The sequence below is a fragment of the Typopeltis vanoorti genome, chromosome 10 (genome assembly GCF_054136105.1).
Source record: "Typopeltis vanoorti isolate ZY-2024b chromosome 10, IOZ_Tvanoo_1.0, whole genome shotgun sequence".
Taxonomy (NCBI): domain Eukaryota; kingdom Metazoa; phylum Arthropoda; class Arachnida; order Uropygi; family Thelyphonidae; genus Typopeltis; species Typopeltis vanoorti.
The window spans coordinates 133,505,237-133,524,027 of record NC_143558.1 but is presented as its reverse complement, the minus strand read 5'-3'; the positions used below and the strand labels follow the sequence as shown (position 1 = coordinate 133,524,027).

Genomic DNA, 18,791 nt, shown 5'->3' with positions numbered 1-18,791 from the left:
TAATGTCATTAACCTGAAGAAATGGTAGAATGGCATTTTGTAAATGGCATTCTACGATTGTAATACAGCCATCATAATATGTAGCATTATGAAATATTCTATTTTGGAATGTGGTATTTGAAATAGCCACTGATTTAAAAAAAAAATCTTAAAAATCATTTTAAAAATATTGGATATAAATAGAAGCCAATTGCATTATATTTTAAAATTTATCATTTGATTTTCAAAACTAATGTCACAGGCAAGAATATCTTTAGAGCAATCCTCCTCTTGCTAGAGGAGGATTTATTAGTTTCGGTACGCGAACTCATGATAACGGAAGTACAACTGCACTAGCTGCAACTCTGTCGCTTAATAAACGCGAGACAAGCGACAATATCCAGTCGTAAGCAAGAATTGAAGTGCGGCTGCCTTCAGACATCCCGTCATGTGATGTCTGGTTCAAGCAACAGACTTGCACGTCATATGGGAATATTATTTAGAATTTTGGGGATGTCGGTAATACATAAAAAAGCTCGTGATTACGTGAGATTTAAGGCATGAAAAAAAAATTACTATTAAATTTTTGCTACTGTCATTTTTATGCGATTCTTTCTAAAAATGAAGTGCTTCTATCTCATTAAATGCCATTTTAATGTAGTTTTTAAACTCATTTACCTGTAAAATATAAATTAAAAACCAAAAGGCAGTTTTTCAACTGAAGACATAATTAGCATTACTCCGCGGTAGCAAATATACCGATTTATTGAACTAGTTACAATAATTTCTCCTACTGAATATAAACATCGATTTTTGGTTTCCATGACGTTTGAGAATTCAAATTAGCACGCAAGAGGAAATGCTTAAAGAAGTAGCGTCACTAACAAAACCATTCGCTCTACTTGTACACGCACACGCGAAACCAAAACTAAAACAGCTGCTAATACTGCAAGCAACTTTGTATCAGCTGGGATGTATAAAAAGGCAGTAAGGAACTAAGAGAGTTCAATATAAATACGCACGATGGAGCTCTGGGATTTGTACCAGAGAACTATAGACACAGAAAGGAAAATATTGCGTGTTACTGACAAGCAAGTGTCTAACAGTATTAAACATCTGCAGGAGTCTTATAATGGAACCCGTCTGGGTGTCGGATGTGAGCCAGTGGATTACTCTATAGCAAGCAATCGATGTGCCTACCTGTATTTGTATGGACCAATCCATTCTTTTCTCATAGAAGATGTTATGAAATTATTGCTACAAACAGATCCTTCTGTTCTATACACTAGTACATTGAACGAAAAATGTTTTTCAGGATTCCACATCTGCTCCCTGGGTGCTGGGCCCGGAAGCGATACCATCGGCCTCCTGAAGTCTCTAAAAGATAATGGTTTTCTCTGTAAAAGTGTGGATGTCATAGACTTGATGTCTAAGTGGAGCATTTCATGCAATATCCTGTACAAAGAGTTCCGAGACATGTACGATTATTCAAGGCCAAAGCAATTACGATATATAAAACAGGATTTATTAACAGATTTCCGGAAGGCCGTCACAGAAACAATAGCTAAAGCAGATATTGTAACTATGGTCAGATGTCTCTCTGCTATCACCGGAGGACGTGTCGAAGCTGTCAAAGAAATGCTCCAGGTACGTAAGTGTTACTCAATTTTTGTGTCCTTCAGTTTTGAACCACTGTAAACTGACAAATGTTTTATATTGAAGTATGATAATATCGCCGGGTACGCCAATATTTGAAAATTCACCAACTGGTTTACAAGGCTAAGGCCGAGTAAAACAATATTAACACCGAAACAATATTAACACCGACAATTAAAAGTCAAGGATTTGTGTGCTTTAAAACTGTATGGTTGATATATTTTGAATATAATATTCATCAAAACGAACGGTATACTATTTTAGCAATAAGTAAAATTAATCATGTCATAATTTGTATGACTCTTTCTTCGATAAATAGTATTCGTTTCTGTAAGTATATAATTATGCATTAATTATAGTAAAAATTGGCTTCCTTTTGTATATCCGAAAAGGTAGTTTTCATTGCTATCTTGATTACAACAGTTTTATCCAGTCACTTCTGACCAGTTAATTTTTTTTAACTTTTTAAAATGTGACTTTTGCCTTTCGAAGGTTTTCAACCTAGAGTGCTTTAGGATATATAGATATATAATTATTTTTTTACCTAATCCAAAACTCTCGACATCAAATGTTTTTTTTTTTTTTCAATATGAAATTCATCTCCAATCTTTATACTGTTTGGAATAGCTGACTGAAGTTTTACATAAATTTCGCGAGTCAAATACAATATTTTTGAATATTATGTCATCTTGATCCTACCATATTTCAGATTATACACGTAATGTTGACTGCTGTGTTTATTATACTGTAAGTTGTTACGTCATTTTAATACACCTATTAATTTTTCTGTAAAATATCTAAATATTTGAAAGTATGTCACTGTAGAATTTTTATTGCCATAATTATTTTTGGATAGGGTTGAGTGTGATGTTTATTTTTCGAACAACTTTCATTTCAAATTACAAGACAGTAATTTGTTATATTATTATTTTAAAAAAATGATTTGTCCATTCTTATATATATATAAAATTTCTGATACAGAGAAGCACGTCAGTGTTTGGTTTTCATTATTTGCAATTCTTTAGAACTGAGTTGTGTAGTTTTTTTTTTAACAGCTAAGATTTTTTATACGGCTTTTAATACTCTAAATTTTAAGGAACGAATAATTTGAAAGAAGGCAAATATGGTATGAGGGAGGACGAGAAAGAGTTACTGAAAGTAGTGAAAGAGAAGAGTGAGATAATTAAGATGAGTCTCTTGCCACAGTATGGCAGAGGTGAGTTGAGAAGGGGGACATAATAGCGAATTAGTCAATGCGTAGGTTATGCAGGAGGAATAATGCGGATGTATAGAGCGAGTCTGTCAGACAAAAATACTTACACAAGGTGGATGGTTTGCACTTGAATGTATTTGATGTTCGGAGTTTGAAAAACGTGGGTTTGATTCAAGTGAGATGGGAGATAGAATGTTAGAGAAACTAGAGCTATTAAGGGGAAAGTTGTTGAGCGAGTCTACAGATACCAGTGAGTGCGAGATTGTACAAAATATGCCTGGATTATTCGCTAGTAACAATCTAAACTATAATAATTAGTATAAAACATAAGGATAGCTGTGGGCCTAGAGGGCTATTGTGCTTATATACTAATGCCAGGCACATTCGGGGGGGGGGGGAGTCAAGGAGTTTTAGGCGCTAATCAGAATAAAATAGAATTAATGCAGTTGCTAAGGGCTATAAACATGAGTCACGTGTTTATATTCGGTATAAATTAAGGTAACATGATGCTCCCAAGTCCGTGCAACTGTTTCCAGATGAAATGATTGCAAGCGGAGTTTGAAAGAGACGTTGTGATAGGATACCATGTCGCAAGCCTATCTGTTTGGCAAAGAGTTGACAAATTTGGCAATCCCAGGTCAACAATCAGTGATACCGTACTCATATGGAAGCACAAGGAGTCAACTGCAAGTGCTACCCACAGTGGACTCATCGAACGGGACCGTTGTTATACGATAATTTGTAAAAACTGCCATTCATCGGCCGACACGATGATTGCGGAGTTTCGGCCAACGACTGGAACAATTTCCGTAAACGTTCATACAGTTTACAAATGCTGTTTTTCCTTTAAAACAGACTAAATATCGAGCATCTGTTTGGAGAAAAGATATAAATATAATGAAAGAACTAACCAAGACAACTGCTACTTCGATGATTGTAAAGTAATATTTAAATCATTATCAGCTCATCGAAATATTCTTTTGTGACAAGTGTCTCAAATTCATGGTCTTCCAGTGCTTTCAGTAGTAACTAAACCTTAAATATCGCAATTTCTGTTAATTGAGCTGCAGAGCTGATACTCATCGAGGATTACATTCGATCTAAATTTGATATCCCTGGTACGAAGGTGACTGTTAATTGTATAATATGCGTATCAAACGATGTATTCTTATAAGAATAGAATTCATGCATCAACAGGCTTTATGCATAAATTCATTTATGAATGAAAATAAACATAATGTATAGTGATACCCATCATCAGATACAATCAAAATCTGAATATTCTTGTACGAAGTTGATTGTAGAATATTTGTATCAAACGATTTACATGAAAATAAAAATATTTTTAAAAAAACACACATTATGTTTATGGACGAGAGTCAGTCAGTAATACATTAATTGGATTCTTACTGTAACAAGAATCACAGACGAATAGAAATTTCATTATTAATGTCAATTCATTCCATGCTTCCCTAAGAATGTTTACTTTTTCTTAATATGTATTTTAACTATAAAAACATACATACAAGCTTCTTTTTTACTAACAGACATTGAAAATTAACGATATTATTTTGCTTTGATTCTTGAGTACTAGAGACCCCTGCTCCACTTCAAACCAAAATTTGAATCCCACCCACAAAAATGTTGTAAACCAATCGCATATTTAATCTCATGGACGGGCTGCAGAGACCAACAAATCTTTTTGAAGCCACTTCAAGCCTCCAATAAGAAGGGTAATATGGTTTCATGCAGCGAGAAAAATCGTCTAAAAACTGAAGGTCTTAACCACCATCCGAATAGTGGAAATCGAACCTATCGCTTATTGGGGAGCGATGGGCTATCATCTCGGCGAACCAGGCCAGCAAATATAATAAAAATAATAATAAATTTATATAATAACAACAATAAACATTTTAACAATTTTCTTACAAAATATCTCATCTTATAAAGATAAGATATCTTATGTTGTTGTAGTGTGTAATAAAGGGGGGTAGGGGGGGACCTAATGATTTTACACATTTTTCGCATCATGAGATTTTGCTTTCACATTTTCAGTCAGCTTAAAATCTTAGCAAAATATTCGTTTAACGAATTTGATAGTCCTAATTGCTATAACGTCTTTATCATATTTTCTTATTGTTAACAAATTTGGTTAAAAATTTCTTCATTAGCATTTCTTCATAGTGTCGGAGAATAAGAATTCTGGTTTCTTATAATTCGTCACTCCCTTTTGTGAAAGGTATGTTTTGTAGTTTTATTTTAATACGATGTGAGAATAATCAAAAAATTCGAACAGATTTGATTTGAATGGTTGTACAGTATGAAGCTTATTTTTGGGATTGTTAGGAAAATGAATCCGACTTACAGAAGCAACTTAAGTCTTCCGTGTTTCCAATGTTTATTAATTTTAAAAAGGATATTCTTTCTTTGTTTGCTATACGTATCTTCTATTTGCTATCTTCTATCCTTGCTATTTGGTGTCCGATCTCAAGAAACAGATTAAATTGGGCCCAATAGAGGTCTGAGCATAACATAAATGAACAGATAAAAAGCCCACATGAAGTCCAAATACTCCAAGCAAACAACCCCACAGAACATCTATTTAATGCGCGATTTTAAATTGTATACTTATTGAACCACTACATCGGAAACTGTGTTAGATTCCTTATGCATCAACAGTTGCTAGGAAACTAAAATTACCGCTACACGCAAGCAACATTACTTTTATTGTTGTGTGAGGCAACATAAGAGAGTGTTCCTAAAGTAATGTACTATATGATGAAATCCATAGTGAGCTGTTAATATTGAAGCGAACAACTTTCATGTTTTTGACAAACAGCTGCCTACGAACATTAAAAAACTAATGATGACATAGGGAAGTAAGGCCGGAATAGGAATAAACCGATAACTTACTCTACAGCTAGCAACCGCTGTGCCTACTTGTATATATCTGGTAGAATATACAGTATAATAAAATGGCTGCTACGGTAGCATCCGCTACCGTAGCAGCCATTTTATTGTATAAAAGTAAATAAAACAATTCCCACTAAGTGATTTGTATACAAGGCCTCATATTTATACTTTCTACAGTGGATGCAGTAGCGACACCAGTGCACTTATGATGTCCTCTAAAAGAAGACAATTTTCTTTGTCAGAGTGTGATTATTACACTTAATATACGAGCGGAGTACAAAATTCTAGATCGAGTACGAAGCATTCCGTCGCGATTACCGCAACTTACTGCAAGTGAAATGAGACAAATTTATTAAGAAGTCAACAAGACCATGGGCAAGATGCTTTTGTAGCACGTGTTTGTATTCGGTTTAAATTGGAGTAATACAATGCTCCAAAAGTCAGTGCGAGTCCAGGTGAAATAGCTGCAAGAAGGGAACGCATGGAGTTTGAAAAAGGAGTTGCGACAGGATGCCATAATTGCTGCTAACCGTATGCAGCAAAGATATTCAGTGAAACGAGTTCTGTTGGCTGTAGGTATAGTGGGTGTAAATATTCATCAAGACTTCGAGCCCAGTATGACTCAATGTTTTGAGGCAGCGAAGTGTGAACGAGAAGGCTGACGTGTTTGAACAGGGCTGAAATTGTTGAAAAATGACAATTAAAGACGTATGTGAAATGTTATGAACAAGGGAGAGAGAATGCTGTTGGATTACGTGGAAACCAAACTACAGATTAATCACAGTTCTACTCAATAGACATCCATAACAAACTTACCTTGAACAATCTTTTTTGGAAGGAAAGTCCAGGCACACAACTTTCAAACAAGTCAAAAACCATCTGGTCATTGTAACCTTCCTTCTGAACCAACTTCATGATGAAGTGGACATCGCGTGTTGTCACATAATGAAATAGGTTACTAGTAAAAGCCAGAGAGCAGGTAAACTGCACATATTTTTCCCCTTAATTTGATACTGAGGAATGTGAAAGCAACTTACACACCATTCTTACTTAAAGCAGTCAATCTAAATTTCTCTCAACAGCATCGGTCAATCTGATGAATTGGCTATCATAAAATAATAAATAAAAATATTTAAAGAAATAAAAACTGATTTTTTTTCTTTTTATGTTTATATTTAACGTAGTTCAAATAAAACATTAATATGATTTATTTAAAGAAAAAATTAATCCGTTTTAACTTTTTCTTTTTCTAGCGAGTATTCAAAATCATGCGCTATGGAGCACTCTTCGTATTTATCGATGGCAACACAGGATTGCACAATGATATCCTCGAAGAACAAGCAGAAGATTGTGGACTCGTAAAACTCTTTGAAAGTGCTGACACATTCCGCATAGATTGTCCTTTGGAGTTCTCGAAGTTTAAAAATGTCGCCTTTCCTCTAATGCATTCGAAATATTGGGCATCTGTTTGGAGAAAAGATACGATGGACGACGAATCTGAAACGAGGAGTGGTTACTCAGACAATGACGATGACTCTTCAGACGGCAATTGTCTTGACGAGTTTTTCAGAGCATTATTTTCTTGTCTGTGTTTCTATGAGAGCGAACGTACGGATGAGAGGCGTTTGGAAAAATATTAAAAAGTATTTATGTACACTGATACTCTGTACACTTGTTTTAATTCTTTTGTATTTTCCACGGTATCTGAATAATGAGTTTTATCATATCTTATGTCATTTATTTTACGGCATTCCAAACATCAGTACTTAGAAATTTGAATAAAAAGAATAACCATTCCAAGTACTCGTACACAATGAATTTATACTGTCACGAAATAAGTATTAGGAGAACATATTTAGATAAACCTAAAGTACACACCTCAGTTGACTTTGGCCTGGAATACTCTATCCACTAGTTTTTGGTAAAAGCGGGGATTTCCATGTGTTATTACTGGACTGTCTGACCCCATACCCGACGCTCAGATCATCCCAAGGATGGTCTGTATGGAGATCGAGACTCTGTGCAGCGAATTTCAATGAAGTTTTCCCACATGGTTTTACTGAAATTGTAGTAATAATGGCTATTGTTTAACATGGTGCATTATCGTGTTGGGAGAAAAATAAGTATGTTCGGAAAACTATCTATCACAAAGTAGTAAGATTTCATTCACTGCAACCAAAGTTCGAAATCCATACCAGGAAAAGCAGATCCAGACTATTATATCCATGGTGTCACAATTTCACGATTGGAATGATATTCGCGAGCATAAGATGTTCTATATGGTGTTCCCCCAAGTATTTTTCATATTCACACCTGTCCGTCTGATGTAAGAAGAAGAATATAATGTGGTTCGTTCCTCCCTACTACTCACATATAGAAATCTACGAACCCCTCGCAATGTTCATTACAGTGTGCAGCTGCTTAACTACTCTATACTATTAAATTGACGTCCTGAAGTTCTCACTGATCTCTTCCACATCGGACTGCCGAGCACTTTTGATCCCTCAGTGTTGTCTTCTCTTTCTATGTCTTTCTTGACTAAGATGAAATCCTCGCATTTTCATCTTCTGATATTGATAATGTTGATCGTACACACACAGAGGTATAATTGACTCTAGCTTGGAAACTGGTACACAGATATCAGCAAATTTTATTTTAAAACAGGAATATTATCCCAATACTTATTTCCCCCGAATGTATTTAGCCTATTTCATTTTTCAAATTTTCCCACAGTATTTTTCAAAAGGTGTCGTGTAAAATATATTATCATCATAACACATGGGCATCTCGACGGAGTCGCATCACTGGAGGTCCATTACATCAACACTATTCTTTGATAGTTTAAGAAAACTTAAATTTCCATAATTTGAGTAGTGTACACTTTAATTTTTTCGCTATTTTAGCAAAAAATGTAAACTTATAAGGAATGCGCGTATTGTATTTAAGTATTTATTTATTATAATATATTAGAAATTACAACGCAAACAATCACAATTATCGCATGTCATGGTACAAATCAACTTTGTGTTTCTCTTTCGCTTCGGTTAGATAATGAAGACTTTATCAGAAAAAAAACTATTAACTGATAAAAAGGAAAACGCTGCGTATAATGTATGATGACGTATGTTTAAAGCCGCTTTGAAACTGAAACTAAAACTGTCGATAATTTTGCACTTGTTATTCTCTCATACAGACTGATGACAGATCACAATTCTGTGATGATAGCGTGCATACACACAGGATGGATTTTTGGGATTTATACCAGCGGGCAATTGATCTTGAATCGAAAAATGTTCTCATTACTACCATACAGTTGGCTTATGCCGTTGAAAAGGTGAGTAAAGCATACAAAGGCAATCTTCTCAAAAAAGGAATCGAGCCAGTGGATTACTCTATAGCAAGCAATCGCTGTGCCTACCTGTATTTGTATGCACCGATCCATTCCTTACTTGTAGAAGATATTGTAAAATTATTGCTGCTTAACCATTCCGATATCTTGAATATCATTTACAGGAAATGCGTCTCGGGTTTCCGCATCTGCTCTCTAGGCGGTGGTCCAGGAAGTGACATTATGGGACTAAGAAAAGCTCTAATACATTCTAATTATACGATTAAAAGTGTCGATATTATAGATTTAATGCCTGGGTGGAACGCGTCATTAAGAATACTTTACAAAGAGTTAGAAGAGATTGATCATGATTTACAGCCAGAGCAGCTGAGATACACGGAAGGGAACTTACTCTACAACTTCAGCGAAGTTGTTACAGAAGCTACAAATAAGGCTGATATTGTGACTATGGTGCGGTTTCTCTCTACTATCACCGGAGGGCATGTGGAAGCTGCCAAACTAATGCTACAGGTTAGTATATCTCGTAAGTTTAACCGTCTTAAGTTGGTACTAGACTACTGTTATACTATGAAATTTGTTTTTAATTGCATTTTATATGCAGTATTCATTGGAGATCACTACTAAGGGTTTAATTGTTTTGAGACTCTGCTAAGGGAGTGCGATTGTGTGTTTGTATGATGTAATGTGTCTTATTATTTGAATGTTTATGGATCTTTATTAAGAAGAATATGTTTGTTATGTCATTTGAGTGGGTTAATAATTATCGCATGAAATATTTATCAATTACTTTAATTTTTAAGTGGTGCAAAATCATGTCTATTTTCCTTTATTATTTTTGATATAATATTTTTCTTATTTTAATTTTTGTATTAGTATTAACATTGTCTTCAAACTTCATTTCGCAATTTTCTGAATGTCACAGTTTTATCAACCTTATCTATTTTTATGCTAACAATATTATTATTATTATTATTAAGAGAGACCTCCAGGGAGTCAGAGACTCATCGAGGGAGGCCACATACTACACGCACCAGCTATCATACTTATTCTTGAATTCATTCACACCTTGCACTCACAACATCCAATGGCAATCCATTCCAATCACGCACCATCCTCTGAGAGAAATATCTAGCCCTGACATCCTTCTTGGCGGCCTTCATTCTCAGCTTCCAAGGACGCCCTTTCGTCCTTTCCCCACCCTCCATAATTGAAAAATCCCATCAATTGAAATCCTGTTATGATCCTTTTAGAAGTTCGTAAGTCTCAATCATATCACCCCTCTTTCTCCTATTTGCAGTCTACAAATTTCAATCTGTCTTCATAATCAGTATTCCACAATTCTGATATCATTTTTAACACTCTCCTTTGTACTCCTTCCAATATATCAGAATCACAACGGAAATCAGGAGACCAGACCTGCGCACAACAGTCCAAGTAAGGTTTTATCAAGGCCTTGTAAAGAGGCAAAATAACATCCTTATCTTTACATGTGAACATTTATTTCAGCATTGCAATTATCTTTTGAGTTGTATTTGCAATCTTTGCCGCATAGTCCCTAAACTTTAACTTTCTATCTAATAACACTCCAAGATCCCTAGCGTCATCAGTTTCTTCTAGCCTAATCCCACTAATATAATACGACATTGGATATCTATTCATGGTTGTTTTTTATTTTTATCATCATGATCAGTAAAATAGATAAAATAATCATATGCTTTAGGAAATCGGATTATGAAAAGAAACTAGAAGACATTATTAATGATGAAATTAACACCAGAAATAATACATAAAATAGCAAAATCAACATCAGCTAACAGATCAAAAGAACGGATATTTCATGAGATGATCGACAGCCGCATTATTCTCATAGCAAGCATATATTCTGCTCAATAAAGATCAATAAACCAAGTGATTCTCTGAGACCGTATACCTCTGTTACCAAAGCTTGTCCTAAAATAATTAAAAACCCTTAGTAACAACCTCTAAAATGTTGATACAGAATATGCATAATATATCTTATTTGACTCACTCGTTTTATATTATCTTTCATAGTTTGCAATCATATATCTACATAATCAGATGGTAATATTCATTCATTAGAGCTGATGTGCTCTACACAAGTATTTGCTCTGCATGAAAAATTAAGATACATGCACCAATTATATTTTTGTCATCCGTATTCAAGTTATAACCTAAGTTTGAGTGGAATTCATTGAAATTACGTATTTCGCATTTTCTTTAAGGAACTTGTCTAAACATATCAAGATTTCTTTCAATCGGATGTTTTGAAGGCATAAAGCGATTGGAAATTATATATCAGTATCGAGTCATTTCAATACGACCATTTTTACAAAATTAGCCAAAGCAAAATTATATGTCGAACGTGCATATAATGCTAACATGAATTCAAGGTTCCATTGGTTCTGAAAATTACTAATGCTATTGAAGACTACTTTTAATTGTCTCCAATAATTAATAACTTATGTTAACCCTCCTATTAAAGGTTTATAAGCGTGTCGTGCATTTAGCACTGCGAATTGGTTAAGGCTCAGACAATACAGGAACTGTTCTCGAGACTCCAAGGCATTTGACGTGTCTAATACAGACACAGTGTGGTCTTACATGAAAATCGTCTCCCAGCTAAAGACACTCACAACACCCTTGCCACAGTGGGATCCTAAGTAATGATCTCGTTATGCCTTTTTTGTACAAATTATGTTTTTCAAATCAGTTTGAGCTTTTGTTTGTTCCCCACCACCACCATCACCTCGCTACGACTGGAACCCATATCGGCAACTATATCAGAGAAATGAGATGATAAGGAAGTTTGAGTCCTTACGAGCGGTTTTAATGAGGTCCTTGCAGTGCTCAATTCGATACATTTTTTGGTCGGCGGTCAACTTGTGAGGAACAAATCGCGAATTCAATTTACGAAGGCCAAACACTCGGTCAAAATGTTGTGCACAGTTGATTTTGGAATCTCCAGCTCATCTTTAATCAATCTCACGGACGATTTCGGGTTTTCTTTGATGAAATCACGCACTTTTTGGATGTTAACTTCGCTCAGCCCAGTTTTTGGACGGCCCGGCTTCTCGTCCTCCTCAAGCGTCTCACGACTACTTTGAAATCGCTTAAACCACTCGAAAACTTGAGTACGGGATAAGCATTCGTCATCGTATGCTTTTTGAAGCATTTGATGCGTTTCGGTAAAACGTTTACCGAAAGTCAATCGCAGCTCTCTGTTTGAAACTCATTTTCCGACCGTTCGTCGAAACACACCGTCACTCTTAGCATTATATCTCGGCTTCTAATGCAACAAATGTTATAAACAGTTGACACAATACTAATGAAGGTTGCCGCTTTCGAGAACAAAAAAGATACATCAGGTGGCGCGCTAGTTGCTTCTATTTTCGAAAAGTTCGGTTTCTTTTTGGAAAGAGGGTGTAAATGAATTCAAAATACATTGTCTTTTGTGCAAATTTATACTTTATTTTATTTTTAAAGAAAGCTTCCGTTTTAAAGAATCACAAAAACACTTGCAATTTTAGCAGAGGGTTTTCTCTAATAGTCATAACGTAAACCAATCGCCTTCACTTTCTTCTGTTCTATTATCTCCTTTAAGGTTCAGAACTTTAAATTAATTAAAAGCTCAACCTGCCGTGTCTTCCCCTGCGCCACAACAGTTGTTCGGTTGTAATTGTCGTAACATAACTGATAACTTTTAAATATTTTTATTTCTATATGAAAGACTTCATAAATATCCGCTCCTTTCTCTCACGATAATATTAATGTTCTTTTCGCTATACGCATGATCCATCGTATCACACTTCCGGTTTTGCCATGAAGAAAGACAAATTAGCCGCCATTGCCTGTTATAGTTACTGCGCTTCACTTGAAAATAAATCTCGCATACTTGAAGTTTGCGAGAAATGTAAGTTTTTCATATTATGGATACATTTAAATGAAGTCAGTTATAATTCTCATAAATTTTTAACCAAATCAATGCATTCGTTTAGTTCAAAATTAACCTTACACGTATACTGCAGTACGCATGACATATTTAACAGACAATCTATTATTTTTTTTAAAAAATTAATTTTACTTTTCTCACAATATAATTTCATTAAAAAATAAATCAGTACTTATTAACACAAATTAAAATTGGCACAATTGAATTAAATACTGTAGTACGTATATACATCTGCGTACTACACCACATTTATCCCTTAAGTGGGCGCGCAGTTGTAAATTGTTCTAAGCTTATTTTTACAGCTCAAAACATGAATTAGCTTAGTGTAATTAAATACTTGAAAATTTTACATAACGAAAATGCCTTATAATATTTTAAAAGGACAATTATCTTGCAAGCACAAATCAAATGTCGCATTATTTGACTGAGTGCATCGTGAAAAATGAGTCTGGCTCCACATAGAGCGCTAAGTTTTTTTTTATTAATCACTAATAACAATATAAAGTAGACCGATACATTGGGCGAGTAAAACTGTTTTGTGACTAGTAAATTTGAGTTGTATTTCTGGAGCATTGGCTAAACGTAGTGATTTATTACTAGATCAGGTACCAAACTAAACCAATAGAATGAGTGGAAATTTGGCAGTTTTTCTCCAATAATTGAAAACTGTTCAATCAACTGGTTCAACAAGGAGTTTACTTTATTAAGATAATACAGACATTGAAAACCCTACAATTGGTTTCCAGCCAGAAAGAACGAATTGCAAATATAAAAAAATAGATCCACCCAGACCGTGTCCAGTTGAAGTGGCATTGTCTGCGGCATTCCTTTGAAGTGCTTTGAAAAGCTATTTTGACAGCAAATAAAAAAAAAAGGAAGCAGGCTGCATGTGGCTTGCCAACCCTCTTGGAATTGCAAATATACTCACTCTAACACACAGATATTTTCCCTCCAGAATTTGCTCCAGAGCAAAATCCTTTGCTCCTAAAGTGCGCATTCAAATTCGAGTGACCTTTGTATTTTTAATCATAGGCGCTTGATGTGTATCTGCTACGGCCTTGCAGCGTGTTACACATTTCAGATAGTGACAGTGCATCATCAGCTTCTGTAGTGCGTGCGTGCGTGCCTGTTGAATCACGTATTTCTAATAACCATGGCAGATACAACTTCGAAGGAAAAAAAAAAACAAAATACAGTACCGCTATTCTTTTAATGACGTTAAAAATGCAAAATTAATGTAAATATGAAATGCAAAAGTTATCCCCAAAATTTTCGAACAGATTTGAGGGAGAGAGAACCAGTTTCATCACTTAAACTCCAATAAGCACAAAAATTTAATAAATAAAAAACAAGGTACATTTTCACAAAAAGTTTTACTTTTTTTTTTTTTTTTTAATTCTAGAGATGATTTAACAGCAGGTGGCCGAAGTTACTATAATATAACTCGCGATTTAGCACCACAACCACAGGTCTTGAACATTTCGTTCAACCAGTCTTTCGCCGAACTCCACATATGCTACCAATTATTATTTCGAATGTAAAGAATTTTATGGGTTTTTTTTTACCGACAAATCCAAAAAATATTTAAATTCCTCGAAGTGAGAAAAAAATACAAATTTAAGAATAGCTGTAATATGCATTGAACACATACCAGCTACTGAATTAAAAATCTTTATGCAGATATACATAAACGTCACTTATGACGGCTTATATGCAAAACACTTGATCACGTGCGTCACCACGTGTTCTAGCAAAAATTTTAAAATTCTGCTGGTCAATAATCGTCGATAGTGTTGATCACAATGAGAAAAAAGATTTTTCGGAGGTCGATAAAGGGCTTATTGGTGGATGCCCATTTAACTGGAGCCACGACTTTGAAAACAGCAGCGCTGACTGGTTTCTCTTGAAAGGTGAGATATCCTGGGTGTTTAATCAGTAGAAAAATAGCCCGCATTGCTTGTCTAAGAGGCATAACGGTGGTCCTAAAGAAGTCTGTTACGAATGGGATTCGCCGTCGTCTGAGAAGTCTTGTACGGACAAACAGAACTTCCCGTGTGCAGCAATTGGCCAAACCATTTAATGTAGCTGTTCCCCAACTTATATCTCACCAAACTATGCACAAGGAATTGATGAGGATCAGTACTGGTAGTCGTATGCCTATACGGAAACTACTGATTGCTGCGAAGAACCGGAAAGTTCTTCTACAGTGATGTCAGGATCAACTGGAAGATGGGAAAAAAGTCATGTGGATTGACTAATCGCGGCACACATTGTTCTGTACCGACGGTAGGCAGAGAATTTGGCAGAACCCCATGAATCAATGAATCCAGCTTGCCTTGTAAACACAACTCAAGAGGTTCTAGAAATGGTGTGGTAAATGTTCTGTTGGCACGGAACGGGTCCCCTAATATTGTTTAAAAGTTCAGATGTCCAAGGAATATCTGAACATTGTTGCCTATTAAGTTCATTCTGCAATGCTGACTTTTTATCCAGCAGGTGACGGTCGTTTCGTGGAGGACAATGTTATTGTCAATCGCCCAAGAATTGTTCAGCGAACATGACAGCGACTTCCATCATCTTACCTGGCCACCACAAAGCCCGGATCTGAACATTCATTGAGAATTTATGGGACATGTTAGATACAAATCCGGGAACGAAGTTCTTTCCTGTTAAGGGGACTGTCTGACCAAGAATTGTTCAGCGAACATGACAGCGACTTCCATCATCTTACCTGGCCACCACAAAGCCCGGATCTGAACCTTCATTGAGAATTTATGGGACATGTTAGATACAAATCCGGGAACAAAGTTCTTTTCTGTTAAGGGGACTGTCTGACCAAGAATTGTTCAGCGAACATGACAGCGACTTCTATCATCTTACCTGGCCACCATAAAGCCCGGGTCTGAACCGTCATTGAGAATTTATGGGACATGTTAGATACAAATCCGGGAACAATGTTCCTTCCTATTAAGGGGACTGTCTGATGAACACCTGGTAGGTTGTACGGTGCAAGCGTAGATGCAATCCAACACCTTGTGGAGTCTATGCCAAACCGCATATATGATATAATTCGGGCTAAAGGAGGTCCAACATGGTATTAAGTAAAAGGTTCTAATTCGGTGGCTGGTATTTCTACTTTGTGTATGTATTTAGATTGTTTTTACATTTTTGTTATTATTTATCGTATAGTTTACTTTTATCACATTTCTGTTCTTATAACAGTGGGTGTTATAAGTTAATAAAAAAGCTTAAAGGATTTTAGATGTTTTCTTCATAAAATTAAGTAAAAAAACTTCCTGAATCATGATTTAGGCAGGTTTTTTTTTTTTTTTTTATCTAATCCACGCAGGAAAGGCCACAAGACCTATAGTATATCAGTGCAGTGTGTGGAAAGAGGATACGAAGAAGAGAAGTAGGTGGAACATGATTTTGAGAAAAGTAGATAAATAACAGTGACCAATTCATCAAAGCACTGTCCATGCCCTGCGCTACTTGCCGCCGAAATGATTTTTTTTTTTCTGCAGGCAAGTAATGCTTGGGAACCACCATACTATATATACTTAAATCCAAGGAAGTACTACATGGAGAATTAATAATCTAGAAAAGTAACAGTGTAGATGCTGTGATGGTTTAAGAAAGTGTAAAAAAATTAATTCTGTATATAAATAATATATAAATATTCAATTAATCAAATATAAACAAGATATTTAATTAATCTATTTTTTTTTATTTATTCTCCATTTTCTAGCGTGTATTCAATAATATGCACAGCGGAGCGTTGTTTATCTTTATTGATGGCAGCACAGGACTGCACAACGAAATACTTGAACAACAAGCACGGAATTGTGGACTTACAAAATTTTTTGACCATAACGGAATATTCAGCAGGGATATCCCTTCGAAGTTTATACGATTTAAAGACGTTTCTTCTCCCTTAAAGCGGACTAAATATTGCGCATCTGTGTGGAGGAAGCTAATGGATGACTCGCTGTAATCGGTTTCTTGAGTCATCCGAATTCATTAACATTTAGAGAACTTCCAGTGATTGCAGAGCATGTTCAAAACAGAGGTAGACATCATCCAGTGGCTGAAAATAGAGGATGCTTCAAAAATTGTGACCTGCATCACATAACAGGGAAGAAAGTTGCTAGACTTCTTGAGAAAAAAAAATTGCGAGCCTCAGTGACTTAGGATATGCAAGAACTTGAAAGGAGTTTTACCATGGGTTGGATATCTATCATATTACTAATAGTGTACATATAAAAACAGAGTGCTGCAGTTGGCTTCAGTGTATTTTTTTAAATTCATTTATGCGATTTATGGATATCTAAACAAAAAAATAAAATGTAATCTTAAAGGATTGAAAATATCTGCTGTAAACGGTTCAAATCTGCATTTCTTATCTTTTTGAATTAGAAAGTCATTACTATCTTGTAGTACATTGATTGCAGTATAGTCATTAATAAAACAGTATCACTGGGATTATCTAAAAGGTTATATGTAATAAAACATCAACTTTAACCAACGCGTAAAACATTTCCACTCTAAGCTTCCAAACAGCCTGTTAAGCAAAATTATTTAGTAAGAGTACCAAAGAATATCATTTTTCACTATTCCAACTACAGCGAAGCCATGTGTTTTCAACTAATCATATTCTCGCTACCGCTTCTTACTTTTAATGTTGGCCAATGAGGAAAATCCCTGCTCGCACAAGTAGGTAGTCGAGAAATGTAGATAAGACATCTGATAACACAGAGAACCTTTTTTCTCCAAAATTCCTTCAGCCTCTTTTATATATTGAGGCGCTTTTGCTTATTTATAAGATTATATTTGTATGAAAACTTTCGCTTACCCAATATCAAAATATTTATGTAACCATTGGTGCAAATGGTGAATTAAGTGCCACCAATTGACCACCAGCAATATGTCAATGGTTACATCATCAAGTACCTAGGACTGTAATGTAGTCAATGTTGTGCAAACTATAAAATACTATAAACTTACGGTTAATTACACAGAAAGTCCACAAACAATACGGGTGTGTGCTGCGACAGAAATTTGATTTATCAAGTGTGCCGCAGTCTGAAAACCACAGTCTTGATGTTTAAAAATCAGGTGACTAATCTGAGCACACTTTAGTTGTTGTTGTTTTTTTTATGATGGAAAATGCTTAACCAACTTTTTTAAAGTGGAACGAAGTTTTATTTAAGGAACGGCTACCAAATAGCAGAAATTTTCATTAATTGAAGCTTTTTTGGATAAAAAAAAATTGTCACATAAATGTCAGACCTCTTTAAGCATCGTACGATATGCGATTATCAAGAGGTAGTTCAAAAGCAGAGAAGAGTACTAGAATCATTCTGCGACTATATCTACAATAGTATATACAGGGTGGTTCAAATTTCCACGTACAAACTTTGAGGGGGAGGTAGAGAACATCAAAATCAACCATATTCACCTAGGAAAGCATGGTGGCCATCGGAAGGTACTAACTGGGACACAAAGATACGGAAATAATACAAGGTAGTAAGTAGTGTAAAAAACTTTATTAGGCGTAACTGAAGAGTTCAACAGTACTTGGATACATAATATGGTTTCACATCAGGTGCTCAAAGTTACGTCCATTAGCAGTGATGCATTCCTGACGCCGACGACGCATTGATTGCCGTACATTTTCGAAAATACCTGGAGTTTCCCGGATAGTAGCAGCG

At 35.3% G+C, this 18,791-nt stretch overlaps 2 protein-coding genes across 2 annotated transcripts; both read left to right on the top strand.

The window, feature by feature from the left end:
- Window positions 1-988: 988 nt before the first annotated feature.
- On the top strand, window positions 989-7,464 carry LOC150102809 (uncharacterized). The gene is made up of 2 exons (XM_090399566.1): window positions 989-1,626; window positions 7,015-7,464. Exons 1-2 carry the CDS (start codon window positions 1,003-1,005, stop codon window positions 7,399-7,401), a joined length of 1,011 nt encoding a protein of 336 aa, XP_090255692.1. The 5' UTR covers window positions 989-1,002; the 3' UTR covers window positions 7,402-7,464.
- A 1,538-nt stretch (window positions 7,465-9,002) lies between these two features.
- Window positions 9,003-17,396, top strand: LOC150102808 (uncharacterized). Its single transcript, XM_090399506.1, has 2 exons — window positions 9,003-9,620; window positions 16,829-17,396. The coding sequence occupies exons 1-2, from the start codon at window positions 9,003-9,005 to the stop codon at window positions 17,072-17,074; spliced, it is 864 nt and encodes a 287-aa protein (XP_090255632.1). The 3' UTR covers window positions 17,075-17,396.
- Window positions 17,397-18,791: the final 1,395 nt, after the last annotated feature.

Coding starts and splice junctions, on each gene's coding strand:
- LOC150102809 (XM_090399566.1), top strand. CDS start 1,003: ATGGAGCTCTGGGATTTGTACCAGAGAACTATAGACACAGAAAGGAAA. Junction 1,627..7,014: donor CTGTCAAAGAAATGCTCCAG/GTACGTAAGTGT, acceptor TTCTTTTTCTAG/CGAGTATTCAAAATCATGCG.
- LOC150102808 (XM_090399506.1), top strand. CDS start 9,003: ATGGATTTTTGGGATTTATACCAGCGGGCAATTGATCTTGAATCGAAA. Junction 9,621..16,828: donor CTGCCAAACTAATGCTACAG/GTTAGTATATCT, acceptor TCCATTTTCTAG/CGTGTATTCAATAATATGCA.